The sequence below is a fragment of the Schistocerca piceifrons genome, chromosome 8 (genome assembly GCF_021461385.2).
Source record: "Schistocerca piceifrons isolate TAMUIC-IGC-003096 chromosome 8, iqSchPice1.1, whole genome shotgun sequence".
In the NCBI taxonomy this organism is placed as follows: Eukaryota; Metazoa; Arthropoda; class Insecta; order Orthoptera; family Acrididae; genus Schistocerca; species Schistocerca piceifrons.
This window is the reverse complement of record NC_060145.1, coordinates 140,681,365-140,703,115: the sequence shown is the minus strand read 5'-3', so window position 1 is coordinate 140,703,115 and position 21,751 is coordinate 140,681,365. Positions and strand designations below refer to the sequence as shown.

The 21,751-nt window shown below is 41.0% G+C and overlaps 1 protein-coding gene across 1 annotated transcript in view; it reads left to right on the top strand.

Annotated features, from left to right (window-relative positions):
• LOC124711168 (cap-specific mRNA (nucleoside-2'-O-)-methyltransferase 1) overlaps window positions 1-21,751 on the top strand; it is a 284,326-nt gene that overhangs the window by 37,429 nt on the left and 225,146 nt on the right. Inside the window, exon 7 of the mRNA XM_047241092.1 lies at window positions 11,181-11,373. Within this exon, the coding sequence (XP_047097048.1) occupies window positions 11,181-11,373 (193 nt within the window). The remainder of the gene's footprint in view (window positions 1-11,180; window positions 11,374-21,751) is intronic.

Genomic DNA, 21,751 nt, shown 5'->3' with positions numbered 1-21,751 from the left:
ATCCACTGTAGAGCACATGATGACCTGTGTGGTAGTGACCACTTCCCCATCTTCCTGTCACTGCCGCCGTGTCAGGTCTATGGACACCTGCCCAGATGGGCTTTAAACAGGGTGAACTGAGAAACTTTCACCTCTGTTGTCTCCGTTGAATCTCCCCCACATGGTAACAGTGATGTGATGGTTGAGCAGGTGACTACAACAATCATTTCTGTGGCAGAAAACGCGATCCCTCGCTCTTTAGGGTGCCCCAAGCGAAAGGCAGCTTGGTGGTCGCTGGAAGTCGCTGAAGCAATTAATGAGCGTCGGCGAGTTGCACACCAGTGTAAGCAGCACCCTTCCCTGGAGCACCGCATAGCCTTTAAATGGCTCCGTGCCCGTGTTCGCCAACTTATCAAACAACGGAAGCAGAAGTGTTGGGAGAGATACGTCTCGACCGTTGGGTGCCATAAATCACCTTACCAAGTCTGGGCAAAGATCAATCATGTTTTCAGCTACCATACCCCAACAGATGTTCCTGGTGTTAACATAAGCTCCTGGGCCACATTGGATCCACAGTCAGTTGATTAAACATCTCTCATCTGACTACAAGCAACATCTCCTCATCATCTTCAACTGGATCTAGTGCGATGGCGTCTTTCCATCACAGTGATGGGAGAGCACCATCATTTCGGTGCTCAAACCTGGTAAAAACCCGCTTGATATCGATAGCTATCGGCCCATCAGCCTCACCACCGTTCTTTGTAAGCTGCTGGAACGTATGGTGTGTCGGCAGTTGGGTTGGGTCCTCATATCCAGGAGAATGGGGTCCTGCAGGGCTCTGTATTGAGTGTATCTCTATTTTTAGTGGCTATTAATGGTCTAGCAGCAGTTGTAGGGTCGTCCTTCTCTCCTTCTCTGTCTACAGATGACTTGTGCATTTCGTACTGCTCCACAAGTACTGGTGTTGCTGAGCAGTGCCTACAGGGAGCCATCCACAAGGCACAGTCATGGGCTCTAGACCACAGTTTCCAGTTTTCGGCTGTAAAGTCATGTGTTATGCACTTCTGTCGATGTCGTACCGTTCATCTGTTTGTCTGGAACCAGAACTTTTCCGTAATGACGATCCACTCACTGTAGTGGAGCCATATCGATTCTTAGGACTGGTTTTCGATGCCCGATTGTCTTGAATTCTTCACCTTCATCAGCGTAAGCGAAAGTGCTGGCAACACCTCAATGCCCTCCGCTGCCTGAGCAACACCAACCGGTGTGCCATTGTGTTTACTCAACACAGTGGACCACTGTGGCATTCGCCTAATGACAGGAGCTTTTAAGACGAGTCAGGTGACCAGTCTCCCGGTGAAGGCCGGAGTCCCTCCATTGCAGGTTTGGTGTGCACATCTGTTGGCCAGTTACAATGCACACGTTTGTAGTTCTCCTGCACATCCGAATTACCATCTCCTTTTCCCACCCATGGCGGTTCATCTCCCACATCGGCGGCCCAGATCAGGGCTTCCAATTGCAGTCCGTGTCTGATCACTTCCTTCCTAACTGGAGTCCTTGCCTTTACCACCTGTACTTGAGGTCAGTTCAGGTACACCTCTGTAGAGTGCACGTAGGCCACTGCTTCACCTGGACCTTTCATGTGGCCCTAAGGACTCAGTTAAACCCGCGGCTCTCCACTGCCACTTCCTGTCGATTCTTCACATGTATCGAGGCCATGAAGTGGTTTACACCGACGGCTCGATGGCTGATGATTACGTTGGGTTTGCATTTGTCCATGTTGGACATAATGAACAGCATTCCTTGCCCGACAGCTACAGTGTTTTCACTGCCAAGCTGGTGATTATATCCCATGCTCTTGAACACATCAGTGCATGCCCTGGGGAGTCGGTCCTTCTGTGTACTGACTCAGTTAGCAGCCTACAAGCTATCGACCAGTGCTACCCTTGTCATCCTTTGGTAGCCTTGGAATGGTCCAGTCATTTAGTGTTGTTTGTCTGGACCCCAGGTCACATCAGCATCCCAGGCAATGAACTTGCCGACAGGCTGGCCAAACAGGCTACGCAGAAACCGCTTATGGAGATCGGCTTCTCTGCAGCTGACTTGTGTTCAGTACTACGCTGCAAGGTTTTGCGGCTTTGGGAGACGGAATGGCATAGTCCCAGCATGCACAACAAACTGTGTGCCATTAGGGAGACTACAAATGTGTGGAAGACCTCCATGCGCCCTCTCGCAGGGACTTTGTGGTTCTCTGTCGACTCCACATTATCCATGCTTAGGTGACACACGGCTCCCTCCTGCACGGAGGCTGGATGTTGTAATGTGTCACAGAGTGAATGGCTTTTCCTTTTATTCTCGTGGTTGGCCAGCCATGGTCATCTGCTCTTTTGTTTCTATCCCTTTTATCTATTTCTTGCTTCTCTCTATGGTTTTCTTTTCCTATTTTGTCCATAGTAGTGTTGGTTGTCCTTCTGTCGTTCTTCTGGTTTTTCGTTTCTCCTGTTATTATGTTGTATGTCTGCTTTCTTTTCTTCTTTCTCTTGTGTAATTATTTTAATAGGAACAAGGAACTGTGATGACCTCACAGTTTGGTCCCTTCCCCCCCTTTTAAACCAACCAACCAATCTTTTGGATAGATATGACATTATCCCATGAAAAGTAAAATTTATCTAGGAGAATGCTCTGATTTGCACAGTCAGATGCCTAAGAGAGGTTGCAGAAAATACCAACTGGCACTTGGGGAGTGAACGGTATAAATGGCATTTTCAGTAGGGCAGCTCTTCTGAAACCCAACCTGTGATTTGCTAAGAATACTATTTCTGATAAGGTGAGATACTATTCTAGAATGCATCATCTTCTCAAAAAGTATGGAGAATGGTGTCAGCAGTGAAATAGGTTGGTAGTTATTGACATCTCTTGTATCACCTTTCCTAAAGACGGGTTTAACAGTGACATATTTCAGTCTCTCTGGAAAAATGTCTTGAGTTAGTGATGCATTACACATTTTCTTTAAGACTGGTCATATTACATGAGAACAAATTTTTGTACTCTATTGGAAACATCATCAAAACCAGATGAGCTTTTATTTTTGAGAGAATGTGTTATTTTTGTAATTTTAGAAGGAGAAATTGGTGATACATTCATACGAATGAATTTTATGGAAGTTACATTTTCGACATATAGTTGTAATTTTGCTCTTGATCTGTTTGTTCCTATGCTTTCTACCATACTTAAGAAATGATTACTAAATGCATTTGCTACCTGTGACTCATCATTTATAGCCCTTCCATTCAGTTTAATAGTAATGTTGTCTTGTTCTGTGGCTGGTTCTGGTTGTCCGTGTCTTGTTTCACTGCATTCCATGTAAGAATTGATTCTGATTCTGTTCTTTGATTTTTTAATAACCGTTCTTTGTAATTTTTAGTTTGTAGTGCGCAACTACTGCAGGATTGCTACTTGTTCTTGCCAAAAGATTCATATCCCTTTTACTGTCACAAGGTTCTTTAATCCCTCTAGTGCTCTGTAGTGTTTTACATGGCTATTTAGTGTTCTTTCTGAGTAGCTTAACAGAAAGCTATTTTCAAATAATGATATGAATTTATCATGGAGTAGTTTAAATTATATATTAGCATTTGGTTCATAATAAATTCATGTAAACTATTGTTAAAATATATGTGTCTGGAGTCATTAATTATTCGAAGTGATTTCCACTAAGGAGTAAGTATTATGTAGGGCTTGATGAAGTGCATCAATGAACACTGTCCTGATAGAGAAGTACATCACTTTCCTGTTGTTAGATTGACAGAACAGGCTGAACATTCTGAATGTATCAGTGACTGTTCAACATTCCTCCACAAACACAACAAGTGAACGAGAATCAGGACTGATGTTGCTACGAACCATGTAGCCAGTGTTTGGAGCTCTCTGTTGTTAATGAGTATACTCTGCAAGTGAATCTTGATGTTCTCATGACTTATTAATTGAGCCATAAAATTGCAAGAATTCTGCTGTAACTACACATGGTGTGTTGCTAATATTTCAGCTGTAAACCATCCAACCATTTTTGGAGTGTTTTGCTCCAAAGATGGCCGGCCACTTTTCCCGTCGAAGTATTACAGCTAACCATCTTCGGAGTGCCTCACTCTGAAGATTGCTGGATGGTTTGCAGTTGAAATTTTAGTTACCAACAGAGTATGTTTATGGCTGAATTCCATTAACTTTGTGGATGACGTTTCGCAAATTGTTGCTCTCTTTGTCAGTACCTTATAGAACAATGAGCACCACCTTACATGCAGGAAAGAACTAGTCTCCTGTTGAAATGCTGCTGAGCACCATTTCATCCTCTAGTTCACCCTTTCACGCCATTACTGGAGACATGCAAGATGATGATGTGCTGTGGAAGGAAGCTGAGCTGAGGCGTACTCCCAACAGTTGATTCCTGTGATCTTAGATCAGATTTTTAGATGCCACAGTTGCTTGTACCCATGCAGTGTGGGTCATGTAATCTGGCACAGATATCCTCACAATGTGCTGAACTGGGCATGCATCACTGTTATATGGTAATCTTAAATTTGTGTGAATGGTCCTCTGGCTGCTATAGCAAGCTCTGCAGTGCCACTGATGTGTTACTTCCAGCTTATGTATCAACACTCTGGAAGCACTATTTAGTCTATTCCCCCACCCCCTCACCCCTTCATAATTGCTCATCTGTTTGAACGAAACAAGACTATGTTGCAAAGGCTTGGTTCTTCCCTGTTTTTGCAGACAGAACCTTACTGCATCATGTACTGCTTTTCACAGTTCAAGGGCAGATGACACACTTGTGTCACAACTACTGTGTCACATGACAACAGCAACTTACATGGGGGGATGTTCCAAGAATCATGAATTTTCAAGCAACTTTTTATGACCCACACATGGGGCCAACAATGTCTCTTGAACAGGATCAACCTCCCTAACAACAAATTAAAATTGTCTATTATTACATGTACCATATAATAATAGTTCTTGGCAATATATTCATCCGATTATACGAAGTAGTTGCTGATTAAGAGGGCTGAAGTTCAGGCATTACTTGGCTGATTGTAGTAATCAAAGTTCCATTAATGCTAGCAATGATAGAAGCCAACATTTCATAATTAATAGCATTCTGCACAGTAAATGATTGCGTTGGTCAGAGTGCACAGATAGAGACGGGTTGGAGAACAACTGAGGAAGTGACTGCCATTGGATGGTCTTGTATTTGCTGCTACAGAAATTCACATGAAAGGCTGACTATGTCAGCAGTGCTCTCACTGCAAGTGCTCTTTCTGGATGTAGGTGATGGTACATAAATTGATACGTCTGTATCTTTCATTTACACATGCAGTGGGGTTGTTAACAGTTGTTGGCGATGACGTATACACACTTCCAATGTGCATTCACCACGATGTCGCCAAACATGGATGCGACCATCATGATGCTGTAAACGGAATCTGGATTCATCCGAAAAAATGACATATTGCCATTCGTGCACCCAGGTTCGTCGTTGAGTACACCATCGCAGGCGCTCCTGTCTGTGACGCAGCATCAAGGGTAACCGCAGCCATGGTCTCCGAGCTGATAGTCCATGCTGCTGCAACGTCGTCAAACTGTTCGTGCAGATGGTTGTTGTCTTGCAAACGTCCCCAACTGTGGACTCAGGGATCGAGACGTGGCTGCATGATCCGTTACAGCCATGTGGGTAAGATGCCTGTCATCTTGACTGCTAGCGATACGAGGCTGTTGGGATCCAGCACTGCATTCAGTATTACCCTCCTGAACCCACCGATTCCATATTCTGCTAAAAGTCATTGGATCTCGAACTACGCGAGCAGCAATGTCGCGATACGATAAACCGTAATCGCGATAGGCTGCAGTCCGACCTTTATCAAAGTCGGAAATGTGATGGTACGCATTCCTCCTCCTTACACGAGGCATCACAACAACTTTCCTCATGTCAGCACTTTGTAGGTGTCGCCAACGGCGCCAACCTTGTGTGATTGCTCTGAAAAGCTAATCATTTGCATATCACAGCATCTTCTTCCTGTCTGTTAAATTTCACGTCTGTAGCACATCATCTTCGTGGTGTAGCAATTTTAATGACCAGCAGTGTATTATTCCGGATTATTCACTGCATGTAAATTTCATGACATAAGCTGCAATAGGTATAAATGTATTACTCAGTTCTAACGATAAAAACTGTCTCAGTGCCTTTTGGTGGTGTCATTCTCCCTGAGTTGGAATCAAGTAATGTTACAAGGTTAAAGGGAGACTTACTTAAAGACTGCAATATAAGGGAATGGACAGTGACATACAGAAATTTGGATTTGGTTGTGGAGTGTGCGTGAATAGCTGAAATAGTTAAGACGACCACTCTTGATAGATGGGAAATCCGGGTTCAAGTCCTGGTCCGACACAAATTTTCATATGTCACAATTGGATAATACATCTCTACCCATTGCAGCTGATTTTTGAAAGTCTCTTCGGGTTTGCTGCCAGACCCTAAAATCAACTTGACTCGATATTTCGGCAATCCAGCTGTTCGCCATCTTCAGGAAATGCTGCTTCTGCTGATGAGTCCCGCTGAGAACTGACGCCAGGTTCCAAATCGACGTCCTATATAGGCCACCGTTCAGTACAAGGCGCATGCGCCGCCCATCACGGTTTCTGCCTTCCAAAACAGGGAGGTGGCACCGCCCTTAGTGAAACACTGCTGGCAACGATATATCGCAATCAAGGCCACACCGAAGAATGTTCAGTTTTGATGCGAGATAATACAGGATTCCACGTTTTGCTTAGAGGACATCCATTGTCTCTGTTGATTAAATTATCAGCCAACCTAATTTCAATCGCCTCTTTATAGACACTGTTCCAAAAACCGGAAATGTTGGCAACCGCAACAGTTTCCTCAAATTTCATTTTGTGTCCCTCATTTAGGCAGTGTTCTGCTACCGGCGATTTTTCCGGCTGTTGTAGCCTCGTGTGACGGCGGTGATGTTCCACACACCTGTCATGCACTGTACGAATAGAACGGCCAACGTAAGCTTTCCCACATTGACACGGGATTTTATACACCCCGGGTTTCCTAAGTCCCAAATCATCCTTCACAGAGCCGAGCAGAGCCCTAATCTTAGAAGGTGGACGGAACACACTCTTAATGTTAAAATTCCTTAAAATTCGTCCAATCTTAAATGATAAGCCTCCTGCATAAGGAAGAAAGGCCACAGATGTATTTTCCTCTTCATACACCTCCGGAGATGGTCCAAACTCCATAGTCCAATGAGGGACAGTGTCTATAAAGAGGCGATTGAAATTAGGTTGGCTGATAATTTAATCAACAGAGACAATGGGTTTCCTCTAAGCAAAACGTGGAAACCTGTATTATCTCGCATCAAAACTGAACTTCTTTGGTGCGGCCTTGATTGCGATAAATCGTTGCCAGCAGTGTTTCATTAAGCGCGGCGCCACCTCCCTGTTTTGGAAGGCAGAAACCATGATGGGCGGCGCATGCACTGTGTACTGAACGGTGGCCTATGTAGGACGTCGATTTGCAACCTGGCGTCAGTTCTCAGCGGGACTCATCAGCAGAAGCAGCATTTCCTGAAGATGGCGAACAGTTGGATTGCCGAAATATCGAGTCAAGTTGATTTTAGGATCCGGCAGCAAACCCGAAGAGACTTTCAAGACTTATTACGCCGGGAAAGCCTACGTAATCACATTGCAGCTGATGTCATGAAATTCGCATCTGGAAAATAATTTCAAATGATCTAATGACCTTGATGTTGGTGGGTCATTAAACAGTAATTTTTCTCCTTATTTTTCTTCTCCATCCTTCACCAGAGCTTGTGCTCTGTCTCTAATGATCTCACCATCAGAATTTTGTAAAACACTAATCTTCCTTACTTCCACTGCCAAGGTCTTACTACTGTCAAATATATCCCATTTAAAGAAGACAATCTGTGACATTGACATATTTTAATGGGTTTTCTAAAGCATTTTTCTGCAAGCATTTTGCGAATGTGGTCAAAGGATCTATAGAAATGAGAAAGAGATATAAATTTTGTTTATTTACACAACCTTTTTGTAATTGATAGTAAGAAAGAGAAATGCAAACTAATAGTTTGGTAGACTTTACTACACCCAGCTACACACATACAGAACAACCAACAGAGATTTTCAGTTTACAGTAAAGTCAAAGCCACTGCCATAACAACTGAATCCTTAATGTGATTGTAAACCTCTCCAGAGGAGGGTTGGAAGGCAGGAAGGATGATGGAGGGGAATATGACAAAATGTACTATGGTGCTGGTACTATGAAAGGCAAAGGAATAAGGGCCCAGGGCTTGAAGGAGATAGCTCTTGAGAAAAATTGAGACTCTGAAATCCGTTAAAAGGTTGTTACTGTAGCTGTCATGGCAGAATCATAAGCTTTACTTCACTTTGACGAACAAATGAGAAGCAATAGTTAGTGGCTTGCTCTGTTGATCTGGAATCATAGTACACACTAAATTTTGTAAAGGGATATCATATACATGATGACTGTTGGCTAAAATGGGAAAATGTTCATCTTAAATTGAAAACATTATACTCACTATAAAGAAATTGCTGCTTACGTATTAACATTTATCTTCCAGGAAACCTCTTGTTCTAGTGTCCTCTTTGTGAAATTTTGAAGAAAATCTCTTGCTAAAATCCAAAAAGTACTTTGCAAAAAGCTGATGATTCGATACTTTTTTTTTTAGATGTGCTCAAGAGCAGCTTCAAAACAGACTGACATCTTGGGGACATAGAGCATGTTTCATTGAGCACTATCCACCAGTTTGAGTGGCATTTATGAGACGTGGGAGATGTTCCTCATGAGCCTGTGGAGAGGCATAAAAGAGTAAGAACCTCATGTCAGGACTGTTTGATCCATGTCAGGACCAACGTTTGATCTTTAGTATACTTCACTGTACGACTGGGGGGGGGGGGGGGGGGAGACTAAACAAAGCATCTGTTCTCAAGTGTGTGCAGTCACCTCAGGGGTTCATGTCTCTTCAAAAAATTCCTGCCTGAGGCTATGTATGAAAAATACAAGAATGAATGCTAGTTGTATTGGACAATCTCTGTATTCATTATAGAAACAGAAAAAAATGAATTTATGGATTTTCTCATGGATGGAGATTCTATATTCAGTTTTTAGATGTTAGCAATCACGTTTACTTCTTAGAGAAGACTTGGAAAAAAATTTCATCCCAGGAAAATTGTTGAAATTGACATTTTGGTGATTTTTTTTCTTTGTGGTTAGAAACATGCACGTTGACGATAATGTGTACTTGGATGATCAGTTTATTGAGAATGAGAATTTCCACCAAATATAGTAACCAGTATTATTTCCATACTGAATACTTTATATGTTAGGGAGGCAAGTTTTGCTTTTATTAGCTTTCACTGAGACAAAACTAAATCTCTTCATGACCCACCTGTATAGCTCCTGAATTATGTTTTACTTTGTATACTCCATCACAGGAGGTATGTCAGGTTTTTTTGCTAAATGTCATTGACAGATTACAATGAGTGCCCAAAAAGTTATTCATTTCACAATTAGTCCACCACTTTGTTTCCAAGACATGTCTTTTTTCTCATCAAGTTCACAGTTAATCAGTCACTTTGTTTCCAAGACAAGCAATTTCTGTAAGGAATGCAGTCTCATGTCAGCATAAATTCCTACCCTTGCATACTGTTAGCAGGTATGTAAATGAGTGGAGCTATATGATCCGTGTTTGTTAGGATGGCCACCAAAGTGCATTAATGTTGTCTGATGTGATATTTTTTATCAAGCCTGATCAAATATGTGTGGGTGTGCACAGTGTGGTGATGACTAGGGACTACTGTGAAGGGGTATGGAGACTGCTGCATGTTTTTGTGTGACAGCAATACAAGCAGGCATTCTAATATGAGAGTATCCAATGTTTGGCTGAATGTGAATATGAGTAAACCCACATATATTGTCAGAGTTCTTGTCATGTGACACCAAGGATCACTTTGTGATGTGATAGGGACATTGTGCTTGCCACCTGGGCATAAGTAACGGAAAGTGGGAAATAAACTGCATTAAATTGCTGTCCCCTGGCATAATCTACAGTTAACTCCACAGTCTCCTAGGCTGTATTTAGTGGAGCTTGGAGAAAAATTGATTGTTAACAAGTGGTAGCACATAATTTTTAATAGTCACTGTTGTTTCTGCAATACCTCATTTGACTGTGTCTGTGACAAATGTGGCACCCATAAGAAACATCACATTCTGACAGTGTTTTGTAGAGAGAGACTGTTGTAACTCCCACCATCATCAACCGGGGAGCCTATGGGTGTGATTCCAAGTCACATCTGGTAGCGATTCAGGGAAGTCTGACTACTCAGTTATGTACCTTGGATATCGTACATACTCATGGATATTTCTGTGGGGTCAGTATCCAGACACTATCTTTCAGTGGCACAGTGCTCATCCACTCACAACATTTGTATCTATGAACTGCATACATGAGATCATAGTATTCCTTTGGGCAGCAAGCTACCCAAATCTCTTCTTGCACATGGCTTTAATCTACTGTGGGATAAACTCTGTCCCAATACCAGTATCTGTGGCTGCAAAGGCCAGTTGTGACAGTTACTGACCAACTTATCACGAGATAGCTTTATGGCACACTTCCCAACTGAACTAATGCATGCACTTAGGCACATGCTTTCCTGCTGAAAGGGCTACCAACTTTGTTGTGTGTTTTACTTAGTTTTGTTTTGTCTGAAGCGTATGAAGTTTCATTCTATCACTGTATTTTTCATCTGTGCTGCTGACTTAGGCACTTAGACGCTGTTAAATGTTTTTTTTTTTTTACACCTGTTATCAGTGATTTAATTGTATGTGTCTGTTTTAGTAATCTTTGAAAAGGAAATTACTGTTTATATCTCATGTTCCTTTTGGATATATTTTGTTTTGTGCTATGGGCTACAAAATGAAACTATTGAAGGTATATAAAAATTAGTTGCTAAAATATAGTATTGCAATAGCAAATGGCTGACATGCTACAGCAAACATTTTGAGTCCAACTTGAATTACAATGGACTCTTAAACTTTTTTTACAAGTCACACTATAAAAAAAAAATACTATTTCACAGTTGTATATTTGTTGTAATTCACATTCCAGAAACCGCAGCTGGGGCCACATGACTTGCTTTATTTTGCCGACGTCTGTGCTGGCCCTGGAGGTTTCTCTGAATACGTATTGTGGCGAAAGAAGTGGCAAGCCAAGGGTTTTGGCTTCACGCTGAAAGGTGATCATGACTTTCGGCTGTCTGATTTCTATGCTGGACCCTGTGAGACATTTGAACCTCACTATGGTAAGGAGATCACATCATAGAAATTGTGTGATTAAGTGTGGTAAATTTTCACTCTATTACACTAAAATTTTAATATTCTGGGGAGCATCCAGTACTGACGATGTGCGTTCATTAAAGTGTGACATCCCAACAGTGAATGGAATGTGCTACAGATGTTCAAAAAGATGACATGAAGCCCTGGTGTAGACACTTTAGTTTTGAGGTATGTGGACATTATGTTTGTGTTGTGAGACAGAATTCCTGGCCAGAACTTACCCTGCGAAATTCTTAGCACTGCCAGTAAACACATGTAAAAGGGAAAGAAATTATCCAAAGTTTCAGAACTAACAGTTCCTTCCTTGGGAAGGAAACAGGAATAGATATGTAAGGTTAAAAGGGAAGGGCAGGTTCTCAGATCACAAGATGAAAAGCACCAACTTGTAGTGAGGATGAGGACAGACAAAGATGAAGGGAGAGGTATTGGAGGGAATGGGAGATCAAAGATAGTACATTGGTAGCACTACAGGGTGAAAAGTATTTAAACCGACAAATTCTGGGAGGTTGTAGGAGACATCAAAAGAAATATTTTTCCCTAATGTCATTTTTTCCTATGAGGATTATTTAAACCGGTGGAGTCCGTATTACACTCTTCATTTGTTAGAGGGCATATTACACTCTTCTGTTGTAGGCAAACTGCTGTCCACCAGTGTAGTAGTGCATTGTCTCTGTTTACTAATGAAGCGATACACCTGGAGTGAGTACACTGATATGATTTGTGCGTACTACGTAGTGCACCACAACGGATGAGCTGCACAGCGCGTTTATCAACAAAAATATCCTAATCGCCGTATCCCACATCATATGACCTTTGCTGCTGTGTACCAACGTCTGCGTGAGACCAGGTCATTTAGCAGATTACCTGGACAGGGACGCCGTCACACGGTAAGAATGCTGTAATTTGAGGAAGCTGTCTTGCAGCATGTGGAGCGGATCCTTCAGTCAGCACTCGTGCAATTGCACGTAACATGGGGACGAATCGGATGAATGTACGAACAGTCCTTCGAGAGCAATTGTTACGTCCATTTCGCTTACAGCGTGTCCACAAACTGGAACCAGTTGATTATCCACCCAGAGCACAGTTTTCACAGTGGTACCTGGAACAGTGTGAAATGCATCCTACATTTCCATCCTCTGTGTTGTTTACCAATGAAGCAACGTTCGGGTGTGATGGAGTCTTCAACATGCACAATTCGCATGTTTGGAGTGAGGATAACCCACATGCCACAGTTACTAGTGCTCATCAAGTGCGGTTCTCCGTTAATGTGTGGGTTGTTGTTGTTGGGGGCTGTTTAATTGGGCCATATCTGCTACCTAGGCCATTAAATGGCAGGCACTATTACAATTTTCTCACCAGAGCATTGCCAGAATTGCTGGAAGATGTCCCGCTCCCTACAACATGACGGGCCGCCGGCACATTTTAGTTGTTGTGTGCGTTGATTCCTGGACTGACGGTTCCCAGAAACGTGGATTGGCAGAGGTGGTCCTGTACCATGACCTGTTCGATCCCCAGATGTCCCCTCTGGACTTTTTTGTGTGGGGAGAGATGCGCAACCTTGTTTACGCAACTCCTGTTGCATCAGAAGAGGATCTGGTTGCCCGGATAGTAGCAGTAGCAGGAACAATTCAGGATACTCCTGGGGTTTTTGCCCGTGTCAGACAGTACATGATCCGACGGTGTAACCTTTGTTTTCATGTCAATGGAGGAATTTTTGAAAATCTACTGTAATTGAAATTGGGTTGTGTTAATGTGTTGTCTCTTGGTCATAAAAAATTGGAAAAGTGTTTGTTGGTTTAATTCATTTGCCGCCAGAGAAATCTTCCTCTACCGGTTTAAATACTCCTCATAGGAAAAAATGATATTAGGGAAAAATATTTGTCTTGATGCCCCCTACAACCTCCCAGAGTTTGTCAGTTTAAATACTTTTCACCCTGTATATCAGCTTCAGTCCAGAGATGGTGAGGGCAGAGCGAGAAGTAAACATGGATTAAGGTGAAGATAAATGAGTTGAATAGTGCAATTAAAAACTAGAAGGAAAAGAAGGTGGAGGGAAAATGTTGGATGGGGAGGGGAAAAGAACAAAGATAAAAAAATCAATAAAGGAAAAGAATAAACAAGACAAAATGAATAAAAATAGAATGATTAATAATTATGATAATAATAATAATAATAGTAAGGGATTGTAAATTAATAAGGCTTAGCCCAGATGGTGTCTGAATGTGGGGTTATGTTGGAGGGCAAGTTCCCATCTCTTGACTTCAGGGAAACTGCTGGCAATGAACAAAAATATGGAAACACAAGAAACAAACATTCTACCATGCCTAACACTGTGTAGAAATATCATTGCCATTCAAAACAGTTCCATTCATCTGAGAATGGATAAATACAGGTCCTGTATAGTTTTCAGGGGAAACTTGTGTCATCCTTCCTGCAAAATAGTGGCAAGTTCAGATAACTTTGATGGAGATGAATAGTGATCATACACCTGTCTCTCCAAAGTAGACCACAAAAGCTCAATAGTATTGAGATTTCACTTTGGTGGTCAGAGATTTGGCAGTTTGTCCCTGTCCTCACAGAACCAGCCCTGGATGATGTGAGCTCAGTCATCTTGGAACACTGCATCCCCGATGGGGAATAAATATTGTACCGTTGTGTGGACCTGGTCAGCCAAAATGGTCACATAATACTTGGCAGCAATTTAACCTTTTAGAGCACCCAAGGGGCCCTTTGAATACAACACTCTGGCTGCTCAAGTTATCACCAAACCTCAGTCATATTTCACTGTTGGGAGGTAAACTTGGCCAGAAGTTGTAAACAGTGAGCAACAAGACTCATCCTATTTAATGAATTCCATTGCCCCATAGTCCAGGTTTTATGGTTTCGGCACTATACAGGGTGATTCAAAAAGAATACCACAACTTTAGGAATTTAAAACTCTGCAACGACAAAAGGCAGAGCTAAGCACTATCTGTCGGCGAATTAAGGGAGCTATAAAGTTTCATTTAGTTGTACATTTGTTCGCTTGAGGTGCTGTTGACTAGGCGTCAGCGTCAGTTGATGCTAAGATGGCGACCGCTCAACAGAAAGCTTTTTGTGTTATTGAGTATGGCAGAAGTGAATCGACGACAGTTGTTCAGCGTGCATTTCGAACGAAGTATGGTGTTAAACCTCCTGATAGGTGGTGTATTAAACGTTGGTATAAACAGTTTACAGAGAATGGGTGTTTGTGCAAAGGGAAAAGTTCTGGGCTTCATCACTGGCCTGCAAGAAGCCCTGATCTTACCCCCTGCGATTTTTTCTTATGGGGGTATGTTAAGGATATGGTGTTTCGGCCACCTCTCCAGCCACCATTGATGATTTGAAATGAGAAATAACAGCAGCTATCCAAACTGTTACGCCTGATATGCTACAGAGAGTGTGGAACGAGTTGGAGTATCGGGTTGATATTGCTCGTGTGTCTGGAGGGGGCCATATTGAACATCTCTGAACTTGTTTTTGAGTGAAAAAAAACCTTTTTAAATACTCTTTGTAATGCTGTATAACAGAAGGTTATATTATGTTTCTTTCATTAAATACACATTTTTAAAGTTGTGGTATTCTTTTTGAATCACCCTGTATTTTCATGTTACGGGCATTTGTGTCACTGATGAGTGATTTTGAAATGCCAACTTGGGATGCAGTTCCCTGCAAATAGATATCCATATGTGGTTTGGTGCTGACAGGGCTCACAAGTGACTTTTGCAGCTTATTTTTTGTCACAGTTGTTTTCAGTGGTTGTTTCTTATGATCACTCAACACACTTTTGTCTGCATTGTGTCTTAATAGATGATGTTTTTCACTTTCCCTGTGTGGAATATAAATCTTTGATATGGCCTTCTTTTGAAATGCCAAATACTTTGGCTACATTGGTTACAGAAGCACCCACCATACAAGCACCCATGATTTGCCAAATGTGGATTCATTTAGCTTTAATGTGATACACTTGCAACTACACAGATGACTGTTGTGACCACGGCCGACATGTACAATGTATTGAGGGCACTGCACAGGTGCTGGCTGTGATCAAATACTACACCACCACCTTCATACTTGGCTAGCACATGACATGCCCAGTTCATATGCTCAGTCTGTTAGTCTGTTTAATGGGGATCATTCTTATATAAAATGCTGTGCAGCAGGCACATTTTAGTTGGTAAACAACATGTGCAATTTTGCAAACTGCTCTGCCTTCGATGTGACAAAAGCAGCTAAAAGTTGACATGCGTGACACAATTGGAGCATTAATAGAGAAGCTACATTTGTGTGAAAGGGAAATGGGCAACTTATGTTTAATGTTCTACATACGTATGATTACTTTTAAATTATTTAACTGTACCAGTTTCATTCATCAAGTCTTTTCAAACATGAATCCAAGAGCTCAACATTACGGAAATTCTTTTGCACTCTTTTTTTTTGGGTTTACCACCATAAGACCAGTTAGGAGTGGTAGATTTGTAAAATTCAACTTTGTTGAAAGACATATGCAACAATACCACAAATCCTTCATTAGATCGAAAAATGTTTCCTAAGCAAATAAAAAAAGTGTCACATTTCGTATGCATGTTTGGGTGTACATACTGTTGTGACAGTTTTTCTCTGACACAGAAAGAATAAAAAGCAATGTAAAAATCTTTTCTTGAGGACCTGACAATGAAGAGTATCCTCTGCCATTATGCTTAAAAGAAAATCTTAAATGTCAGAAACCCAATAAACATGTTACATACTTTTGTAGACAGTCTACACACACAACAAGAGATATATACCAGATGCTCCTCAGAAATAGAGCAAGTTATCTTAAGTCTGTATACCAAACAAGGTGGTGCAGTGGTTGCCACGCTGGACTTGCAATTGAGAGGATGACAGTTCAAATCTGCATCCATCCAGATTTAGATTTTCCATGCTTTTCCTAAATTACTCCAGGAAAATGCCAGTATGGTTCCCTTGAAAGGGCACGGGCATTTTTTTCCTGTAAAATGAGACCATTGTCAATTGTCTGAATAAACTGTCCTGTCAACTATTATGTTGGCACAGCAGCAATGGTCGACAGCTTACAAATTGCCACTTTGAGGGGCCATTTGATTTCCCACTGCAAGAGACATTCAATACTGTTCTGCACTGTCATTTAGTGGAAAGAATATAAGCTTACTGAATATCGGATCAAAACTTGTGGTAGGTTCCTTTTAGGAACCCCAAACTTGGATCATGAGTCAGTGGCTGAACAGTTCAAAGAAAACATAAGTCTCATTTCGAACAGGTACCTCGCTCATACAATTATAGTTGGTGGTGACTTGAATCTGTCCTCAGTATGTTCATGGAAGTATATGTTTAAAGTCAATGGTAGGCATAAAACATTTTCTAAAATAGTACCGAGTGCATTCTCAGAAAATTATTTTGAACAATTAATTAAGAAATTCACCCAAAGTGTAAATGGTTGCAAAAACATAATTGACATCTTAGCAACAAACAATCCTGAGCAAATAGGAAGCATCATGACACATAGAGGGATTAGTGACAAACAAGGTGGTTGTGGTGAGACTGAAGACTTTAACATCCAAATCCACCAAAAACAAACACAAAATACACTTAAAAAGACTTCCTAAGAGACAGTCTCCACTCCATCTAATCTGACTATGTAAACATAGAACAGATGTGGTTTAAATTCAAAGAAATATATTAATTGCAGTTCACAGATATATCCCAAATAAATTAATAAGAGATGGTACTCATCCCCCACATACACAAAACAAGTTAGAATATTGTTGTATAAGCAACGGAAAGGCATGCCAAATTTAAAAGAACACAACCTCCCCCCCCCTCCCCCCCCGCCCCCCCCCAAGATCAGTAAAGTGTTCCAGAAACTCAAAATTTAGTGCAAACTTCAGTGTGGTACAATTTCCACAACAAAACTCTTGTCTCAAAATCCTTAGAAAATCCAAAGAGACTCTGGTCATACGTAAAGTACATCAGCAGCAAGATTTAATCAATACCTTCACTGCGCGATAACAATGGCAATGTTACTGATGACAGTCCCACTAAAGCAGAGAAACTAAACACTGTTTTCCAAAAATTCGTTCACCAAAGAAGACGAAGTAAATATTCCAGAATTCAAATCGAGGTCAACTGCCAAAGTGAGTAACTTAGAAGTAAATATCCTCCTTGCAGCAAAGCAGTTTAAATCACTTAATAATGGTAAGGCCCTCTGATCCAGCTTTTGTACCAGAGTATGCTGATACGATTGCTCACTTGTTGAAAGGTCCTCACCTAAGGCTGGAAAGTTGTGCAAGTCTCACCAGTACCCAAGAAAGAAATAGGAGTAATAGGCTAAATTACAGACACATATCACTTATGTCGATTTGCAGTAGGATTTTGGGACATATACTATGTTCTAATGTTGTGAGTTATCATGAAGAAAATGATTTATTGACAAACAGCCAACATGGATTAAGAAAATATCATTCTTGTGAAACACAACTAGCTCTTTATTCTCTCAAAGTAATGAATGCTAACAAGAGAGGATGTCAAATTGATTCCTTACTTTTAGATTTCTAGAAGGTTTTTGATACCATTCCTCAAAAGCAACTACTGATCAGATTGCATACTATGGAGTACTGTCTCAGTTGTATGACTGCATTCATGACTTCCGGTTAGAAAGGTCATGGTGTAGTAACTGACAGAAATTCATTGAGTAAAACAGAAGTAGTATCTACCATTCCCCAAGGAAGTGTTATTGGCCATCCACTGATCCACATCAACAATGTAGGAGACAGTCTGAGTAGCCCACATTGATAGTTTGCAGATGATGCTTCATTTGCCACCTTGTAAAGTCATCAGATGATGAAAACCAATTGAAAAATAGTTTAAACAAGATTTCTTTATGATGAAGAAAGAGGCACTTTATTCTAAATAATGAAAAGTATGAGGTCATGTACATGAGCACTGAAACGAATCTATTAAGTTTTGCTAACTCAATAAATGACACAAATTTAAAGGCTGTCAATTTAACATATGTTACAAATAACTTAAATTGGAATGCTCGTATAGATATTGTTGAGGGGAAAGCAAACCAAAGACTGTGATTTATTGATGGAACATCTTACTCCTTGTAGAGATTTGCTGACTCAGTTTTTCAGGATAGCAGATAGGAAGTTGTGGTACAGAAAATGGCCCAGAGATCACTAGTTGTGTGTGTGTGTGTGTGTGTGTGTGTGTGTGTGTGTGTGTTATGAAACAATGTGTATATAATGTGTGCAGTGACTGATAGTGAGATATGAGAGAACAATGTGGCATTACATTACTTAATAAGTTATTTATAAAAAAAATATTGTGTACCCAGGAGTAAATCTAATGATTGTCTCTAACTAGAAGTTTGTAAATGTATGTGTATACGAATTAGCTTATTTTAAATTGTTCTAAACTTGTATATACTTTGACATGTCCTATATCATTGTAAAAAGAGATCTACAGATGAATAAAGCTGCTACTACTACTACTAACCTGTAGAAAATGCAATAGGTTTACTAAAGAGACTGCTTATACTATGGTTATCTGACCTTTTCCGGAGTATTGTTGTGCAGTGTGGAATCCACATCAGTTAGGATTGATGGAGGACATCGAAAAAGTGCAAAGAAGAATAGAGAGTTTTCCGTTACTGCGAAGTAGGGGAGAGAGTGCCACGCCTATGATACACAAATTGGCTTGTCAATCATTAAAACAAAGGCTTTTTTGTTACGACAGGATTTTCTCATGAAATTTCAATTACCAACTTTCTCCTCAGAGTGTGAAAATATTTTGTTGGCAGCCACCTGCATAGGGAGCTATGATCATTGTAATAAAATAAAATAAAATAAAATAAATCAGCTCTTGTACAAAAAGATTTGTGTTCCTCTTTCTGTACACTGTTCAAGAGAGGAATGGTGAGAAATAACTTGAAGGTGGTTTGATGAACCCTCTGTCAAGCACTTAATTGTGAATTGCGGACTAAGTGTGTAGGCGTAGAGGAGACTTTATTGCCTGTAGAACTCAACATTTCATTCTTAGTGGATCAAAATTAACAAATTTAAAAATAATTTTGTAAGTATCCCAAGGGAATGTTAGAGGGCTGTTACTTTTTTTACAACATATATCAGTGATGATGTGGTTAATACTGGACGTCAGTGAGAATGTTCATAAGTGATGCTGCTGTGTGTAGGAAAATTACTATGCTAGAAGACTGTACCCAAAGGCAGAAAGACCTTTAGTGGATCAGCAGTTGATGCAGAGGGTGGTAGGTGACCCTGAAGGTAATTAAATGTAACAGAAACAGGGACCCACGTAAATAGCTGAGCATTTTAAACTGTTACTTCCGGGATATGGGAAGGTGGGCTCGCCCTCAGTCAAGTCTACCTCTCAGATTAATGATGAGGGCTTGTCAACCAGTCAGTTTGGATGCAGTTTTTTTGGGAATTTCCCACATCCAACTAGATGAATACCCGACTGGTCCTCATGTTCCACATCAGATACAGGCTACACAAATATTTAGAAAACGTTCTCTAACTTGAACATGACATTACTCTAAACACAGAGAGGTGTGGCACACACATTCCCTCCCAAGGGGAGTGGTGGTTTTGGGCAGGGAATCTGGCAACCAGTTATCCCTGACATTGCCAAAAACAGTATAACAATGCCACTCCTGTAAGTAGTGAGAAAGGGATAAGAAGAAGAGAACATTGTATGTAAGTCGGTAAAGTGATCCATTACTGTCAGATTTGATGACACTATTGCAGATAAATCATTATAAACTATAACCACCATAAAGTACCTAGTAATAACTGTCCGGAGTAACCTAAAGTGGAATGTGACAGAACCTTAGGAAATGTAATTTACTTAGAAAAGATATGGCTTACAAAACACTAGTTTGACTGATTCTTGACCACTGTTCACCAGTTTCATCAGTCTTGAAGCCTCAGCAACTAATAATAGAAGAGACAAAGACCATCCAATGAAGAGTTGCATGGTTCATCATGTGATTATTTGAAGAGGTTGGTGGAGGAAAGTGTTAACAAACAGAAGCGTATTTCATGCTAATGAATGTTATACAGGGTGATTTTAAAAAAATTTACAAACTAATGTGTGCACCGTCCATACAACAAGGATAAATAATCATATGGAAACTGGGTGTTGCAATAGCCACAAGAGGGCACTACGGTCACGAGATGACATTGCTATACAAATACAGAGACCATCGCCACTCATGCTGTGGAAGTGTTGGTAGTAACATGGCTAGCTACACATACCGCAAAATGATGCATTTAATTTTTGGTGCGACCAACTTCAATGGATTAGAAGCCATGTGATTGTATCATGTGAAATATCCCAGGTGCTGTGCTAAACGTTGTTTGCTGCCCCACGTCACTGATCATGCAAAACCAGCTGCTTTCATGTGCACAAGCTGGGTGCTGGTCACCAATGAACAATATGGGCAGTTGCAGCAGAAGAGAGTGTTCTTGAAAGGATACAGCGTATGCCGTCAACAAAGCATATCCCACTCCACTGGTGTCCCCCCAACTCTCTGTCTAGTGTATTGTACATGATGAAGGACTTCATTTCCAGTGCATCTGGGCATTGCAACCTGGGACTACAATAAGCATATGGGATTTCCCTAGAGAGGTTCCGCTGGACATGCTGAATGTGATTCTGTGCCTATTCCTCACTGCATTCGATTGCAGTATGATGGAGTCATTTGAGCCGACAAGTGGGAGAACATCTGCAGGCTACCTTTCCCAGCCACTGTATTGGTCGCAGTGGGCTACTCGCTTGGCACCACGATCACCCATTCTGTCCCCAGTCGATTTTTTCGTCTGGGGTTTTTTCAAGAGCCTTTTGTATGAAACGTGTTACATCACTGGAGGACCTAGTGGGCAGGACTGTTGCAGCAGCAGGATGTCTTAGAGCTACACCAGGTACCTTTGAGAGGGTGTGCCATTCAATGCGGCATCAATGTCAAGTGTGTCGCAATGCATCTGGACAAAATTTGAGCATCTCCTGTAGTGGGTGTCCATTTGTAACGTGATTAAATAGCTGCAATGCCACTTAATAACCGTGGACGGCCTTTGTGACCCCTGGCTCCTTTGTAATTACTGATCCTTATTGTATGTCCGGTGTACCATATTAGTTTATAAACTTTTTTAAAAAATCACCCTATATGTTTGGTTATATACAAAGAAAAGAACAGAAATGTAATAAAACATAGGAACTTATATTGTACACAGTATTCTCTAGCAGTAAATATAGAACTATTAGTTACAATTGTGTAGTGCATTTGAA